Genomic DNA, 17,699 nt, shown 5'->3' with positions numbered 1-17,699 from the left:
ACTTCCATTTTTACTCTCACAATAATTGTATTTAATGTAGGATTTACGAAATAAATAAATAATAAATAGTAAATCATTTAATGATGTGTCGAATAATAAATAGAAGGAATTGATATTATGATAGATTAGATTTTTATTTTTATTTTCATTTTATTTTTTGGTCACCCGTTGTTTACCTTTCTATTTGAAACAAGAATTAGGATCTCTCCTTTATTTCAAATCAAGGGAGAAAGGTGAGAGACGTGACGACTATAGACAAGGGAGAAAGTAGAGAGAGTGAAATACTCAAAAAAATTTAATAAAAAATCCGCATAAACTTTCTAATAGCTATATAGTAATTCCTAAAATAAAAAAAAAGAAAAATAGCCCCATGGTAAAGAAAAACTACCTTATATAGACCAAATAAATTATTTTTTCAAATCTTGAATTTAAAATGTTCAACAGGTTTTGAAAGGCAATTTCAAACAAACACATCACAATAATACTCAATTTATAATGTGTTTGAAATACATTTTCAAATGTTTAATTTAAAAAATAAATCATTTTACAACTACTCAAAATAATTTTTCAAGTATATTTTAATAAGTTTTTATCACAAGTGTTTAAATAAAAATGATTTTAATTAAAAAATAATTTTTTTCTCAAGTCAATCCAAAGAGGTTCTTAATAATATATAAGTGGTTAATTACTCTTCTATAATCACTTTTAATAATACACTTGATATCATTCCAAATGCAATCAGATGTCAATTATATTTTTCCAAAAAAAAAATGATAATAAAATTGAGTTTTCTAATTATCCAAATATCATAAGACATTGTTAAACTACAACTAAATTCAAAATTATATATAAACTAAACAATAGATTAAAAAAATTAGCCCATACTCTTCTAGTTATAGAATCTCTCAATTTATAGAATCGACATGTGAATTATTAGCATCAATTTGTTGAGAAAAAATGTAACTAAATCTAAAGATGTTGATGTCGATGAAAATATTGAGATTTCGATTTTATGAAAATATTGATGGAAATTTCGAAAAACTCTATAGAAATTGAATTGATAAAAAAATTGTTATAATTAGTTAATGAAATTTTGATTGTGACCTAATTAGACTATATTCGACCTTTTTTTAAATAATAATTTCTATCAAGACAATATTTGACGGTATAGTGTAAATATCTGTATAAATGTCGATACGAGAGCAGAGATTTAAAAAAGAAATAGAAAAATAATTACAAAATAATATCAAATTTTATTTTTTTTCTAAGTCTTTTTCTTAGAAGTGAAAATTTTGGATGGTAAAAGGAGCAAAACTTACATAAATTCAATTTTGAGGTGAAATGATGTGAAAATACATGGAAAAATATTTGAATGAAATTAAAAATAAATATATGTTATTTTTTATCAATTTTGGATTCTTAGAAATGAAAGCTTTGATGGTTAAAAAAAAAAAAAAATAGATCAATCCAATTTTAAAGTGAAATGAAATTCAATGAAAAAATATTTAAATGAAGTTAAAAATAAATATATGTTATTATTTTTCTCAAGTTTAGTTTCTTGAAAATGAAAGCTTTTGATAGTAAAAAATAAAACTTACATCAATTCAATTTTAAGGTGAATTTATATATTGATATATGAAACTATATAGTTCGTGTAATCAAGACAAGTCTATAAACCTTAAAAATTTTTTATTGAGCCTAATTAAAAAAAATCAAAATCTTCCATCAAAATTCAAGAAATTTTGAGAAGAGGAGAAAAATTAAAATTCTCCCATGCTGAAATTTTGATCCAAATTTAGATCTATGATGGTTACAAACAATATATCTAAATGTTAATTGAGATGACAACTAAATTTAAAAATTGATTTAGAATTATACAATAATAATGTAATCAATGTAAAAAATACTCATGAACCTAAAACAGATTTCAAATGAGAAAAGTTGGTGTGCATAATATTGTCAATAATTGTATATGGGGGATGGATAACCCCTCTATACAGTTTGGATCTAAATTATATTTCTTTTACAAACAATAATCAAATAAAGATCTAAAAAAAACAATCTCTTTGTTTTTTACATTCTTCTTTTGGACTTTTTTTTTTTTTTTTCTTTATCCTTTTCTTCTCTCCTGTTAGATCTTCAGTTGTTGTCATGGCTGTTCCCTATTTATGTCTTGTTCAATTTTATCTTTTTTCAAAATTTATAAACATCCTAGCCCTCTTGCTTCTGATCCCTTCATGATCCTCAACCTTTTGCAAGAAGAGATGAACATTCTGCATATTTTGAAATTTGAAATTTCACATCAGAAATAATGTCCTTTTTGTTTAGTAATTAAGTAATCTGGAAGAACATTAGATATCAATACTTACTCCCATGGAACATCCCCAACGAGCATCCAATCGTTATCTTTGTCTTCGTAAGTTGGAACGTAATCAAATCCATTGAAATCTTCTTTTTCCGAGTAACCACCTAAAGAGAAATCGAATGCATATTAGTTAATTCGGTATTCACTACTTAACTCAAAAGCTTAAGTTCGTTTTTCTTTTGATTTTTTCTCTTACCTAAATTGAATTTGAACATGTTCTCCAAGGCCTTTACGAGCTCTGTGTAACTTTTGTAAATTGTTAAATCAATCTTCCTTAAGTATGGTGCTCCATCCATGCTCACTTTCACGTACACTCCGGAGCCGGAACTTTCTTCCTCACTTTTCTTTCCAGCCAAACAATTCTTCCGATATGATCGAACCGGCGGCCATCCAACAACTTGTGCCCTACAAAACATAACATTATTAGTTTGAGATCTTAGACGAGATTCAATTCAAGATACTTAATATTCATTGAGAATCTAATACTAAAAAGATGAGTGGATCTTACTATACCATATTTATTGTATTAAAATCGAAATCAACTCCCAGAATGGTAATATAATTATTGTATTAATTTTTTTATCTTCTAAAGAACTTGTCTCACTAAGTCGACCCGAGATCTTAAAGAAACTCTAAGCCAAAAAAAAAAAGAACTTACTTGGAGGGAGGAGGTTGGGAGGCTTGGTTGAGGCGATTTCCGGCATCCGAAACGCTGCCGTTACTTTCCTTGTCAATCTCTGAAAAGGATCTCTTGTTGGGGTGTGATCCGGTGCGGCGCTCGGGCTCGTCGGAGCCGGGGAGGCCGAGGCGGAGCTCGGTGGCTTGGAAGTTGAGATCTTGATGGTCGGAAGAAACTGCCAGTTTGGCCATTTTGGGTTTTGAAACTAAAATCGATGAGAGGGTTTGAAGAATTTGAGTAAATAATGATAATGTAGAAAGGTTTTCTGTGTTCTGAAAGTTTATAATGAAGAGAGAACATATATAATGGGAAGCACCACATTTTCACCAACACGCACGGTATGGTCTGCATGAACTCCACCATCAATTATTTGACACGTGTCACCCTTTGCTTTTATTCTTTTTCTTTTTTGAGGAAATTATTTTTCTATCTTCTGTTCGATGAATATTTCTAAAATCATTTATTTCATAACTAAACTATATCTTTACTTTTTACTGTTTTTTTTAATGTAATATTGTAAATGTTTGAGGATGACATTCAAATTTGCAATAATATTTATAAATTGAGGTTGTTCCCAAATTTTGAAATTGGTATCTTTATAATCCTACAAATAACAATAATATGGAAGACTTTTGTATATTAAATGAATGGAGTGAGAATTATCTTATTCAATTTTCTAAATAGTCATTATAATTTCTAAACTACGGAAAAAAGAAATTAAAACGGATTTAATTTACTTTACCTCTCAACATTTAAAATGGTTTAATTCTCTCGATTTTATATATATTACGCATCGTTTAATCATATTTCATAATTAATTCTTTTTATAATATAATTTAACACTCTTTTTTTAGAAAAAAAATATATAAATTATTTACACAAAATAACAAATTTTAATTATTTTAGATTTATATTAATTTCTATCATGGATAGATATTGATAGACTTCTTTCAGCATTTATCAATATTTTTTTATATTTATTTAAATAGTTTGATATTTTTTTTATCTGTAAAAATTTTTCATTACTTAAAATTTAATAAATAATAAAATACAAAAATGATGACACGTGGGTAGCGGACCAAGTATATGGCGGTGGCACGTGGAATAGAGCATCCCGTGTGTGTCAAGCGACAGATATGAATGTTCCCTAAAAGAACGACACGCTGGAGGATGTGGTCCGACGTGGAGGGGACAAACCTTAGACAATTACAGCCAATTGTATTAAAAGACCTTGGACCAGAAACCAACGGTCCAGATTGAGTTTCTGAGGACCCCAATATGCAGCCGTTGGATCGAGTTAAGGCATTAAAAAACAGCCCCATGTGACGAAAGGGCCCCACTTGGATTGATTGGGCAAAGTGGAACAGTATGGGCCCTCCCTCGTGATTTTTTTCTTCTTTTTTTCTTTTTTAATTTATTTTTTTCAAATTTTAACATTTATGAGATTGATTTGATTTGATTAGCATTTTGGTAGGAATTCATGTGGGCTGTCAAAAGCTTAGGGTTTACAGTTTAATTTTGATTTTGATTGTCTCGGGAAATTTTAGGAAGTTGTTTGGAAACTGCCCATTTAATATTTTTGTTCCCTTTTTAGAAAAAAAAAATAATAATAAAATATCTTTTTTTGACTAGTCCTCGCCCATCATATTGATTAATAATGAGCTGTTATGTTGATAGTATGATCGAAACATATGAAACGAAGATTTGAAAATATAACCTCCAAACATGATTATTCATATTTTATTGTGTCTGTGACATTTTTTAAATATTCTCATGCGAAACAGTTATATTTGTTTTAAAGATTCAAGCATTCTTCTTTTCGTAAGGTTAAATCAATAAAAAAAAAAAAAAAACATTTTTAATTAGAAACAGTTTTTTTACAAATCTGTATATATTTCATAAAGTTATCGATAATTCACATGCATATTATTTTTGAAGTCGAAAATATGATCTATCATATCTGCTGTTATTAAACTGAGTTAGTATTGTTTTCTCACATATTTGTTATATTGTACTACTTTTCTAAGTATATAATCATCATGGTTAAAATGAGTACTATTTATATATGTCTCTTCAAATTCTATGAATATATATACATACCTCTTCAAATTTGTTTACAATACTATACAATTTTTTTAAGGCTTTAATCTCTCCCTCTTTATCCAATTTATGTTGGAGTTTTGTGTGGTTAGTTCCCGTGGAACGAGGTACATAATAGATCTATAAGAAAAGGTTTGCTCCATTTTAAGAGATAATTATTTCTGTAAACTCACATGTTAATATTAAAGCAGAAAATATAAATTGTACATGAATTCTAAAACCAAACAAATTAACAACCAAAAGTTAATGAAGAATAAAGGATTTGAGAAAGTCTACAATATTGGCTTGAGGCGTACTGTTGAACGCTGTCTTTAGAGAAGACGTGCCTGCACTTGCATTATGTATTTTGGTACTCCACTCCCTGGATATGTTATCCTACAAGAAGGGTTGTGTGCAGCTAAGCAATTTTATGAACTTTTGTTAGACTTGTACGCTTACAGAAAAACCCTTTTCGAAAAGAATTATTGAAAACCGGAGCTCATGTGTGAATAAGGTTTCTATAAAAACTATACTCTCATCTCACGGGAGAAGAAGATTAAAAGCATAAAGAAGATCTAACTACATTCACGTAAGAATTATTTCTTTAAAAATGAGAGAGGAAACTGACCATTTTTCATCTACTAACTAACCAAATGAAATAAATAATTAAAATAAGGTAAAATAAAATAAAGAAAAATCTTTAAACTGTCCAACAGCATGTGTGCATGGAAGAGTTTATCCATTTTGTATATTGGACATATTCTAAATGTTGAGGATACAAATCTCGGAGAAGTGAGGAAGATTCTTGGTCTATAGAAGTAAGAACAAAATCTCTATTTTACATTAGGTGGGAATAAAAGTATTTACAAAAATAAAGTATTATTTACAACCTTGACCACAACTCTCCTAACCTTTTTCCCCTCATGAGAGTATAGAATAGAGAGATGGAGAGAAAATAGATTAGAGATGAAATTGCATGAAAAAAACACATGTTTACTTCATTTTATATAGAGGAATACTTGAGTGCATCTCAAGATGCAACTATCTTTTGGGTGAAAATTTATTTTTTTTCAAAAATAAGAGGGAACCACCCTTTGGTTGGAGAATCCCACATTGGAGAATTTTGAAAAATAAGTCTCCCTTTTGTACTCCAACCTTGGGTTATGGGTTTGGGCCCAAAGGTATCCATGTTTTGGAGGGAGTGAGGAGGTAGATCAATGTGGATTCGATGGCGTCTAACTAAATGCTTGAAAAACAAAAGATGGAATGAAGATTTTTTTCCTTTTTAAAAAGAAAAAATAAAAATAAAAATTAAAGGATAAATAATAAAAAATAATAATATTTTTATTAAAGAAAAATAATCACACACGCACCTCGCCACACCCGACCGGATGGCCCAAGGTTGGTAACAGTGCATTTTTGATCGGATTTTCTTTTTGGGCTGCTTTATCCCAGGGACGACGTAACAGTATTCTTGACCTGCTTGCACACTTGGGTAGAGCTGTGAAACGTCTTAAAGAGCATGACTCAGCCTATAACGAGCCTTTGTTTTGCAGGTTCCATTCTTTGTTGACTACCGTTTCCTGACCGTTTGTTGCTGCCCTATTCGTCGTCTAAGCATCTTGCCGTTTACAACAATTTTAAAACATGCTCTGCCATATCACTAATGGCCCTCACTAGCAACAACGACATTATTACATACGACCTCAACAATCCATTCCGGTTCGAAGGAGCGAACTTCAAATGGTGGAAGCAAAAGATGTTCTTTCTTACCGTCAAGAAAATTGCCGACACATATACCGGAGATAAGTCGATCGTCCCTTTAGAAGAATCAACTGAACAATAGATAAAAGAAGCTGTTGACTGGGAGGAGAAAGATTTTCTATGTAAGAACTTTATATTAAATGGTTTGATTGATGATCTGTATGACTACTACAACATAATGAAGACAACGAATAAGGTCTGGGACGCCCTGCAAAAGAAGTACGACACCGAGGAGGTTGGATCAAAGAAATATGCTGTCAGTCATTATCTCAAGTTCCAGATGACAGATGACAAATCTATGGAGGCCCAGTCTCATGAACTGCAGAAGATAGCCCATGAGATAATTACTGAAGGTATGCTTCTAGACGAACAATTCTAAGTTGTTATTATTATTGATAAACTTTCCCAAAGGATTTTAAGAACACTTTGAGGCATAAAACCAACGAGTTTTCCTTGGAGAGTCTTACTACCGGACTAAGGATTGGGGTGGAAGCCCAGAAGCAAGACCAGAGGGAAAAGGTGAACTCCGTACCTGGGAGACCCACCTCTGCCACGATAAAACCTGACCAAAAATCAAAGGGAACAAATAGGAAAGGTCAAAATCGTGGCTCCAGCAATTAGAACCAATAGAAAAAACAGAAACTCCCTTAAGGAGAAACGATACAGTTCTTTTGCTTTAATTGTAATAACTTAGACACATGGCTAGGAACTGTAGGAACAGGCTCGTCCTGCTAGACAAGCGAACCTGTCAGAAGAACCGTTAGTTGCTTGCCATGATCACAGAAGTAAATGTGACCGGTGGTTTTGAAGTGTGGTGGATAGACACTGGCGCTACGCACCATGTCTATCACAACCTTGGTCTCTTTAAAACTAATTGTAAAACCCGGATCTCCATTTTTCTACTTAAGTAAGTGATTAAGGGGTTAATTAGGAGAAAATTAAATCCTATGTTATGTAAATAATCTAATAATTTTACAATTATCATAATAACTGTAATAATTGTCACCTTCTGTGGATCAACAATTAGTAAGAGTGAATGTAAACTATAATGGTTAGGTATTATAGTTATGATAACCATATTTGATCCTGGAGTACGAGTAGAGAGGACCCTAAAAGAATAAAAAGAAGAGAAAACCTTGAAGACTTAAATCCTGAATAGTGAAGAAAGGATTGAAGAACTGAGGAAAATATAGAAAATTATTTGAGAAAATTTGTGTGGAAGTTGCACGGAGATAAACCATATTCACAGTAGCTAATGAGATTGGAAAGAATGAGAGTGGAGAGAGCGACACCAGCGAGAGTGGAGGCAGCGAGAGAATGGGAGAGAGCGAGATTGATTTGAACGAGAGAATGGAAGAGAGCGAGAGAATGGAAGAGAGAGCGAGATTGGAGAAGAGCGAGAGTTTGAGCGAGGAAGTTGGAGAGAGTGAGAGTGGGGAAAGCGAGAGTTTGAGTGAGAAAGTTAGAGAGAGTGAGAGTAGAGAGAGTAAGATTGTGAGTGAGAAAGTGAAAGAGAGCGAGAGTGGAAAGAGCGAGATCAGCGAGAAAATGGGAGAGAGCGAGAGCAGCCTGAACGCCTCATTCGAACGTCAGCCCACGCGATCGAAGGAAATTGCCTGTGCATTGAACGGCCGGGAATTTATGTGTTAAAATTGGCCATGATCTTATAGATTATGCATTGAAAACCCTAAATTGAATACAAACAAAGCTTGAAGACGTAAGGGTAAATGTCAACCAAAATTAGGTGTCTTATTAAGAGAAATTCTTAAACCCTAAGAAATTGTGTTGGATGCGTTTGGGAAGAACACATTGAACCAAGGTGAAGTCAGCTTACGTTGATAAAGGGAGGATTAAACATTTGGCCATGCAGCCAAGTAGGTGGTGTCAACACCATAGGAGATTTGGATGCCTATAAATAGAGTTGTTGGGATTTCATTTTCAAATCACAAATCATAAAATTCGAAAAAAGAGGGGGAGAATAGAGCGCATTGGACAATAAGGGTGGAGAAGAATGCATCAAATTGAGACAAAAAGATCTCCCAATCTACTCAAGCGTTTGATGTAATTCTAAAGCCATCTGAAAGATAAGAGAGTCTAGTATTCATGGTGAGGCTGCCGGAGAAGAAGCTCTAAGGAATTGGGCTGGAGAATGAGAAAAATATAGAGGGGTCGAGCTATCGGGTAAGCTGGGCTAGTCTTGATATTTGGATGGTTTCGGCTAAACCATGAAAAGTTATGAGCTAAGATTTTATGGTAAGTTTCTTGAGACATTTTAGAATAGTTTTGTAGAAGGAAGTATCTCAAAATAAGGTTTAGAACTATGAGTAATCTAAGATATAAATTGGATCTGGATTCTAGGGGTAAAAAAGGAGCCCGAGGTAGAAAAGTGAACTATTAGAAAGGCTTCTAAGAAATTAAGGTGAGTGTTATAGCTTTGATAATTAACACATAGGTTGAGTGTTATAGCTTTGATAATTAACACATAGTGTGAGTGCTATAGTGTTATAGTTTCGATATATCGTGAGTGTTATGTTGCTTTGATAAATAAAGAATATTGTGTGTTTATACAGTGTTGATAGTAAATGCATATTATGAGTATTCGCTTAGCTTTATACTCTGATATTGGAATATATGGCTGTAGATACAAAATACATGCTTTTGATGATAAGATGATTACCATGATATTGTTTGTGTGTGACTGTGGAAACTGAGATTATGCCCGGGATATAGTTAGAATGCTTAACAAAAGGTGCTTGGCGGGAAAAATATGGTCGGCTTTGGTCGGCAGGAAATAATAGTCGATGACGACCGGTAGGAAATATGGTCAAGTACCTAAGCATGACTAGCGGAATAAATAAAATGGTCGATGTGCACATTGGTGGGAATTGAGGTCATAGGAAGGTTTCCATAGATGATTGTATTGATTGATGATATGATATACATGCTACGTGTAGCTTTTGGGATAAAGATTACTGGTTGAATGATTATATCTTTGGTTGTGCATGAGTTATAATGCGAGTGTTGACATGTGATTGATTTCCCAAAAATGATGATTTTCAAAGTGAATTTCATCTTAAAAGAACCCCTCACTGGGCTTAGTAGCTCACACTCTTCAAAATGTTTTCTTAATCCCCCCACCCCCTAGGTAGCGGAAGATGAGGAGTTCCAAGGTGCTGCTAAGGTCAAGGTCTGCCACGTGCCCCAATTACACTTCTAGAGGGTTTTTACGGTTGTCGTTGTAAACTTTGTTGTTAAGTTCTTAAGTTGTATAAATGTTATTTCACTATCGTAATAAAAGATAGGCCTACTTAATCCGTTATAGTTTATCTCCTTGACTTAATCATTCCGCTGTGTATAAGTTATAGTATGGTATCAGAGTTATTCCGCAAGAATCATTAGGCAGTAAGTGTCAGCTCAAGGGTTGACAACTGCTGCAGTCGCATCCCTCTTTCAGGCTGAGAAGGTGGTCTGGGGGCGGAGTGTGACACTTATACTGAATCTAAGGATAAGAATATTCTATTTGGGGATCACCACTCCACGAAATTACTGGAACCAGCGAGGTGGAACTAAAGTTTACCTCCGGAAAGACCCTTACGTTGAAGGACGTCCTGCACACTTCGGAGATAAGAAAGAATTTAGTCTTGAGCTATCTCCTCAACAAAGTCGAGTTTACTTAAACCATAAGGGCAGACCTATATACCCTTACCAAAAATAATGTATTCGTAGGGAAAGGGTATGCAACTGAGAGAATGCTCAAATTAAATTTATACCTTAATAAAATGAAATCTTCTATGTATATGTTGTGTTCTATGAATGTTTGGCATGCTAAACTCTGTCATGTGAATAAGAATCTAATTAGTAACATGATTAGGCTGTAAATGATACCTAAGTTATCCACGAATGAATTTGATAAATGCGAGTATTGTAGTCAGGCCAAAATTACTAAAATTTCGTATAAATATGTACTTAGGATTTCTGAGGCTCTAGATTTAATTCATTCTGATTTATGTGAATTTAATGGCATTTTGACTAGGAACAGTAAAAGATATTTCGTGAATTTTATTGATGACTACTCTGATTTTACTTTTGTGTACTTGCTAAAAAACAAAAGTGATGCTTTTGATGCCTTCAAATTATTTGTTTCTGAAGTAGAGAATTAGTTTAATAGAGAGATTAAAAGACTTCGTAGTGATAGGGAATTGAGTACGACTCGTATAACTTTAATGAGTTCTTTAACTCACATGGAATAATACATGAAAAGACTGCACCTTACTCTTCTGAAATGAACGGAAAAGCCGAAAGGAAAAATATAACTTTAACTGAGCTAGTAGTTTCTATTTTACTTAGTTCAGGAGTCGCGTCTTATTGGTGGGGTGAAATCATCCTTACCTGTGTTATGTCTAAAATGGAATCCCAAAGTCTAGAAACACAACTTCACCTTACGAAATTCTCAAGAATAAGAAACCAAACTTGTCTTGTTGTAGAACATGTGGTTGTCTAGCCTTTGTAAGGATTCCAGACCAGAAAAGGAGAAAGCTAGCTAGTAGAGCTTCTGAGTGTGTCTTTATAGGTTATGCATTAGTCTATAGGTTCTATGATCTAGTAAACCAAGAGATCATTGAGTCAAATGATGCCAACTTCTTTGAGGATAGATTTCCTTTTAAATCAAGGAATAGTGAAGGCTCGGGATCCAGTGGTCTAACCTCAGTTAGAAATCCTACCTCTATAGAGGAAACCGACCCAGAACTTAGAAGAAGCAAAAGAACTAGAACCGCCAAGGATTTCGGGGATGACTTTCAGACCTATAATGTAGAAAAAGATCCTAAAGATCTAAAAGCTACATTGCCCTCAGAAGATGCCAACCTATGGCAAGAAGCCATAAATGATGAGATGGACTCACTTAAGTCAAATAGGACTTGGCATTCATTTGATCTACCCCCAGGTTGCAAGGCAATAGGGTACAAATGGATCTTAAGGAAGAAACTTAGACTTGATAGAACTGTTGACAAGTTCAAAGCCAGGTTAGTGGCAAATGGCTCTAGACAAAGAGAAAACGTAGACTTCTTTGGCACCTTCTCTCCTGTCACTAGAATTACCTCAATCCATGTTCTATTTTCTCTCGCTACCTTTTATAACCTCGTAGTACATCAGATGAATGTAAAGACTGCCTTCCTAAATGGTGAACTTGAAGAAGAGATTTACATGGAACAACCTGAGGGTTTTATAGTCCATGGTTAAGAAAATAAGGTGTGTAGATTAAAGTCTCTCTATAGATTGAAAAAAGCTCCTAAGCAATGGCATGAAAATTTGATGACCTTATCCTATCTAAAGGTTTCAAGGTTAATGAAAGTGACAAATGCATCTACTATAAGTTTGAAAATAATCTTTGTACTATCTTGTGTCTATATGTAGATGATTTGTTGATCTTTGGGTCGAACTTGCATGTCATAAATGATGTGAAATCAATATTGATTGCAAACTTCGACATAAAATACTTAGGAGAAGCTAGTGTAATCTTAGGCATAAAAGTGACTAGGTCTGAAAAGGAAATTTTTTGGATCAATCTCACTATGTAGAAAAGATTCTAAAGAAATATAACTACTTTGAATGTAAACCAACCTGTACTCCTTATGACCCTAGTGTTAAGTTGTTTAAGAACACTAGTGACAATGTTAATCAATCTGAGTATATGAGCATCATAGGCAGTCTTAGATACGTTGTTGACTACACTAGCCTGAAATAGCTTATGTTGTAAGATTACTTTGTAGTTTTATAAGCAGACCTAATACAGAGCTTTGGAATGCTATAGAAAGGATTATGAGGTACTTGAAGAAAACCCAAAACCTAAGGTTACATTATTAAAAGTTTCCTGTTGTTTTGGAAGGGATCAATGATGTTGACTGGAACTCTCTTTTGGATGATTCAAATGCTATAAGTGGCTATATCTTTAATGTAGCAGGCAGAGCTGTCTCTTGGAAGACCAAAAAACATACCATTTTAGCCCAATCTACGATGGAATCAGAAATGATAGCACTAACGACAACTAGTGAAGAAGCAGGTTGGTTTAGAAGTCTGCTATCAGAGATTTCCTTATGGGAAAAGTCGGTAGCAGTCATATTGATCCATTGCGATAGTATTGCAGCAATCGCAAAAGTTTAGAACCATTACTACGACGGAAAGAGACGACAAATACGTCGTAAGCACAGTACCATTAGAGAGTATCTCACTACTGGTATAGTTTGAGTGGATTATATACGAACAGATGAAAATTTGGTAGATCCTTTAACGAAAGGACTGGCCAGAGAGAAGGTTTTCAGAATCTCAGAAAGGATGAGATTCATGCCTATAGAAAGATGAATCATTGTGAGGAAAACCCAACTTGTAGACTGGAGATCCCAAAAAACAGATTCAACGAGTAATAACTGATCACAAGTGATATATAGTGAATCATGCTATACTAAACATAGAGTTCTATTCCTATGATTTAGAGTCTGAGCATGATATTCTGAAGTGTAAGAAAGGTTGAACTCAATTCTTAATGTGATCTATACTTGATGACAAGTGGAGTACCTAGCTATAAGAGTACTTTTAATAGACTTACCTATGTGAATGTGGAAGTGGGGGCCACTTCCTATGGAGTTTTTTAGGCAAACTCTCTAGAGCGTTCACTAAACCGGGATACATGTGCTAGGCCTTAAAGAACCGGGTGTCGAACTACACCCTAACACTCTGTGTGAGATGCTGTTAGAGATAGAGTTCAAAATCAAGAGTTACTCTAGTATATTCTGAATCATCTACACTATGTAAAGGTTCAAGTCGTAAGACACCTTTGCCTATACACAATGTTGTATAGATTGAAAATGCTCGATGAAAACTTTTTTCTCTCTTATGTTTAAATTTTCAAGTGGGGGATTGCTGGGTGAATTTTTCTTTTTATTTTTTTTTTTAAAAAAAGAGGAAAGCAACCTTTGGTTGAAGAATCCCACATTGGAGAATTTTGAAAAGGAAGTCTTCCTTTTGTACTCCAAACTTGGGCTATGGGTTTAGGTCCCAAGGGGTACCCATGTTTTCGAGGGAGTGAGAAGATAGACTATGTGGATTTGGTGGACGTCCCACACGTGCGCCGTTGTCCGGTCGAGCGTGGGTAGGCAAGGGGCACGCGTGTGTGATTATTTTTCTTTAATATTATTATTTATCTCATAATTTTTATTTTTATTTTTTCTTTTTAAAAAGGAAAAAAAATCTTCGTTGGCCGCATCTCGGTCTTCCGCACGCGCACGTTCAGAGGCTGATCGTGCTTCTCTTTTGCAACAATTCAACTCTAAAGGCCTATAAAAGGCGCATTCTTCAGCAATTCAGAATACAAAAATTCTTACACTTCCTTCCATCGCTCTCCTCTACTTACTTTCTATCCCGACTTTCATTTTTCGAGCATTCAGTCAGAAGGGTGTGTGTTTCAGTTAAGGTGGGGGTTTGTGTGAGTTTAGAAAACTCTTAAACTTTAGTAACAGTTGTAAATATAGACATTAAACCCAAAGTATTAGCATATATAACATAATGTAAACAAAATTATAAATATGGCTAAATTTAAATAGCCTATCAGTGATAAATCATATTATTAGTAGGAGTCTATCAGTGATAGACCATATCATTAGTAAGAGTTTATCAACGATAGAAATCTATTGCTGATAGACTTGAGAGTCTATCAACGATAGAAGTCTATCGTTGATAGACTTGGCTATATTTATAATTTTTTTTAATGATGTTATACACTTGGTTATTATTCCTAAAAATGCTATCAATTGCAATTACCCTAGACTTTAATTTCTTTTTTTTTTTTTTTTTTGCTATCATATAAATATATAAATTCTATATATTTGAAATTTATCCTAATCCCAAATCTTCTTCCATCTCCTTTCTAACTTCTAGATTCTTCAAATAATAAGATCTTTTATCAAATTAAATTCAAAATTTCAAACCTTCTTATTTAAAGAAATTTAAATTCATTATCTTCTCAAATATATAATCCAATCAAACTTCAAATCTTTCCTCAATTTAAAATATGAAGTTTAAGACTCTCTTGTAAAATAGTTTAAATTAGTTATCAACCAAAACCATCTCCTTGGCTCCAAAACAAATCAAAATAAAGGGAAATTTAAATCCATTAATTTAAGATAATTAATTTAAAATTACTAAAAATTTCAGAATGTTACATTCTTCCCTCCTTTATAACTTTCTTCCGCAAAAGTTTTAATCTTGAATGGGCTTTGGGTACTGTATCTTCATCACATCCTCTCGTTCCCATGTTGTTTACTCAAATTGATGATTCTACGACAGAACTTTTACTAATGTTATATCTCTGTTGCGTTAAGTCTTCACCTCTCTAGCAAGAATTTGCTTAAGTTTCTTCTCATAACTCAGGTTATCATTGAGCTATAGTGGCTCAAAGTCCACCAAATGAGATGGATCTGTTACACACTTCCTCAACATTGAGACATGAAAAAACATTGTGAATTGTAAAAATAGGTGGTGGCAAGGCTAAATGACGAGCTATAGGGTTGACCCGTTCTAAGATTTCAAATAGCCCGATAAAGCGTGGACTTAACTTCCCCTTTGTTACAAACCTCAAAATGCCTTTCATAGTTGCTACTTTCAAGAACCTCACTAGAAGTCTACACTAACTTAGTTCCTAATAGTTTTTGTTCACCAACCTCATCCCAATAAACAAGAGACCTACAACTCTTTCTATAAAGAGCTTCAAATGGTGTCAAGCCAAAGTTGTTTGATAATTGTTATTGTATGAAAACTCCATGAAATGCAAGTAGGAATCTTATATCTCTACAAAAACTACCGTGCAGAAAAACTTGATGGGTGGAAAATGGAGAGTAAATATGCGTGCGTCTTATGATATGCATTGATCTCCATACGCCGATAGTCATGCGTTGGACTAAGGGATATGCAATATGTGTTTAAGAATATATGCGATGACCATGCGTTTTTGCCACAAGTTTTCTTGCTTTCTCACCAAGTATAATGAGAATGCAAGTTTCTCGAGGTGATCCGAGGTCGAACTCAGGGACTTGCAACTAAATGTTGCGACGTAATGTGTTTGCGGCGAACAATAAAAGAATAATGAAGTTAAGGGACTATGCGCTACTCCTACTCCTAACTAAACAGATTAAGCAATGGAAGTATGACATGATAGTTGGTAGAGACACGAAAACTGTTAACGCGTAATAAGATGCAAAGAAAAATAGATAAAGTGGTGGAGGGGATGACTTCACTGCATCACAAAGCTTGATTACAAGGGTAACCCTAGCCAGTGCAAGTCATGTGATCATGCTATACACAAATATATACGCATGCGATGCATATGCAAAAATGTCGATAGAACTTATGTCTAAGTCTCTATTCTTTCTTATGCAATCTAACACACATAAAATAAGATGACCACATACCACCATATCTTATTTCTATGGCACATGCGATGTGTAAATAGCAAATAGAACTTATTCATAAGTTTCTACTCTTGCTTAAGCGATCCAATCTGACTCTCCCAAGCCTAGATTTGGTCTTTAGACTACTCTCCCAAGATTATCTAAATGATGAATGATGCACTCATAAGACAAGATAATCACATAAAGCATGGTTGACATAAGATTATTCCTATCTCTAGGAACACTACTTACTTTGCTTAGTGAGTTCCACTACTTACCCACTCGGGCAGTTAGTCGCCACTGATCGGCTCATAGACAAGCATTATAACCGCTTATAGGCAAGTGTTGCTACAGCCTCACACTAAGCAAAGAGAATTTACTCACTATAATCACGCAACACACACCTCTCGGTGGTTTGCTACATGCTTCATATGTCTATGTCGCATGATTAAGTATGCGATACTCTTGCAGTCTTACTTAGTCGTTGCAATGAAAGTAAAGGATGATAAAGAAGAAGTGAATGAAGATGGAGTTGAAGGAAATAAAGAGATGCATTGATTACAAAATGTATTAATGTTTTAAGCCAAAATGTAATACAATACAGAGATAAAAGAGAGATGGAGGGCTAGATGTAGGCAATGTCTTGCTTCCATCAGATGTATGTCAAGGCTGCCGGTGGTGCCATGGATGGGTGGTAGAGTAGTCTCTCTCGAGATCTAACTCCGGCAAAGCTCTGGTCGTCATTCGGAATGGTTGAAGGAATGAAGAACTCTCAAATAATATATTCTCACGCTCTCATCTGTGATCACAAGAATCTGCCTTAAGGCAGAAACTCGGATGATTTGAAGTTGGGCTCTAAGGCTCTATTTATAGAGCTCAATCGCCGATAGCATTAATGGTTCTACTCTAAATCTCTGCTACTAACGGCGTGGTGGACCTGCTCTGAATCTCTGCTACTATCGGCGTGGTAGGTGAAATGTCAATATCATCTTTTTTATACTCCCAAGGTATGCGTTCATGTTTGGTTTTTGAAGTACCTTTGCATTCCACCAACCTTGCGATCAACCTTCTATCATGGTTATTATCCTGTAGCCGCAACCTCTATGCAATGGACACATGCGGTTAATAGCCGCAACATCCATGCGACGAACGTATGCGATCACCCTTGCGATGGTCTGGGATTCACCGCATGTGATCGATTCCTACGATAGCTACAAAAATAGACGTTNATATAAATTCTATATATTTGAAATTTATCCTAATCCCAAATCTTCTTCCATCTCCTTTCTAACTTCTAGATTCTTCAAATAATAAGATCTTTTATCAAATTAAATTCAAAATTTCAAACCTTCTTATTTAAAGAAATTTAAATTCA

At 34.1% G+C, this 17,699-nt stretch overlaps 1 protein-coding gene across 1 annotated transcript; it reads right to left on the bottom strand.

Annotated features, from left to right (window-relative positions):
* Window positions 1–1,925: 1,925 nt before the first annotated feature.
* LOC120085222 (auxin-induced protein 22D-like) lies at window positions 1,926–3,327 on the bottom strand. Its single transcript, XM_039041118.1, has 4 exons — window positions 3,024–3,327; window positions 2,562–2,770; window positions 2,370–2,469; window positions 1,926–2,273 (listed from the first exon to the last, which is right to left on the bottom strand). The coding sequence occupies exons 1-4, from the start codon at window positions 3,233–3,235 to the stop codon at window positions 2,201–2,203; spliced, it is 594 nt and encodes a 197-aa protein (XP_038897046.1). The 5' UTR covers window positions 3,236–3,327; the 3' UTR covers window positions 1,926–2,200.
* Window positions 3,328–17,699: the final 14,372 nt, after the last annotated feature.

The sequence above is a fragment of the Benincasa hispida genome, chromosome 9, assembly GCF_009727055.1.
Source record: "Benincasa hispida cultivar B227 chromosome 9, ASM972705v1, whole genome shotgun sequence".
Classification (NCBI taxonomy): Eukaryota; Viridiplantae; Streptophyta; class Magnoliopsida; order Cucurbitales; family Cucurbitaceae; genus Benincasa; species Benincasa hispida.
Note: the sequence above shows the minus strand (reverse complement) of the source record. Positions and strands in the feature narration are given on the sequence as shown.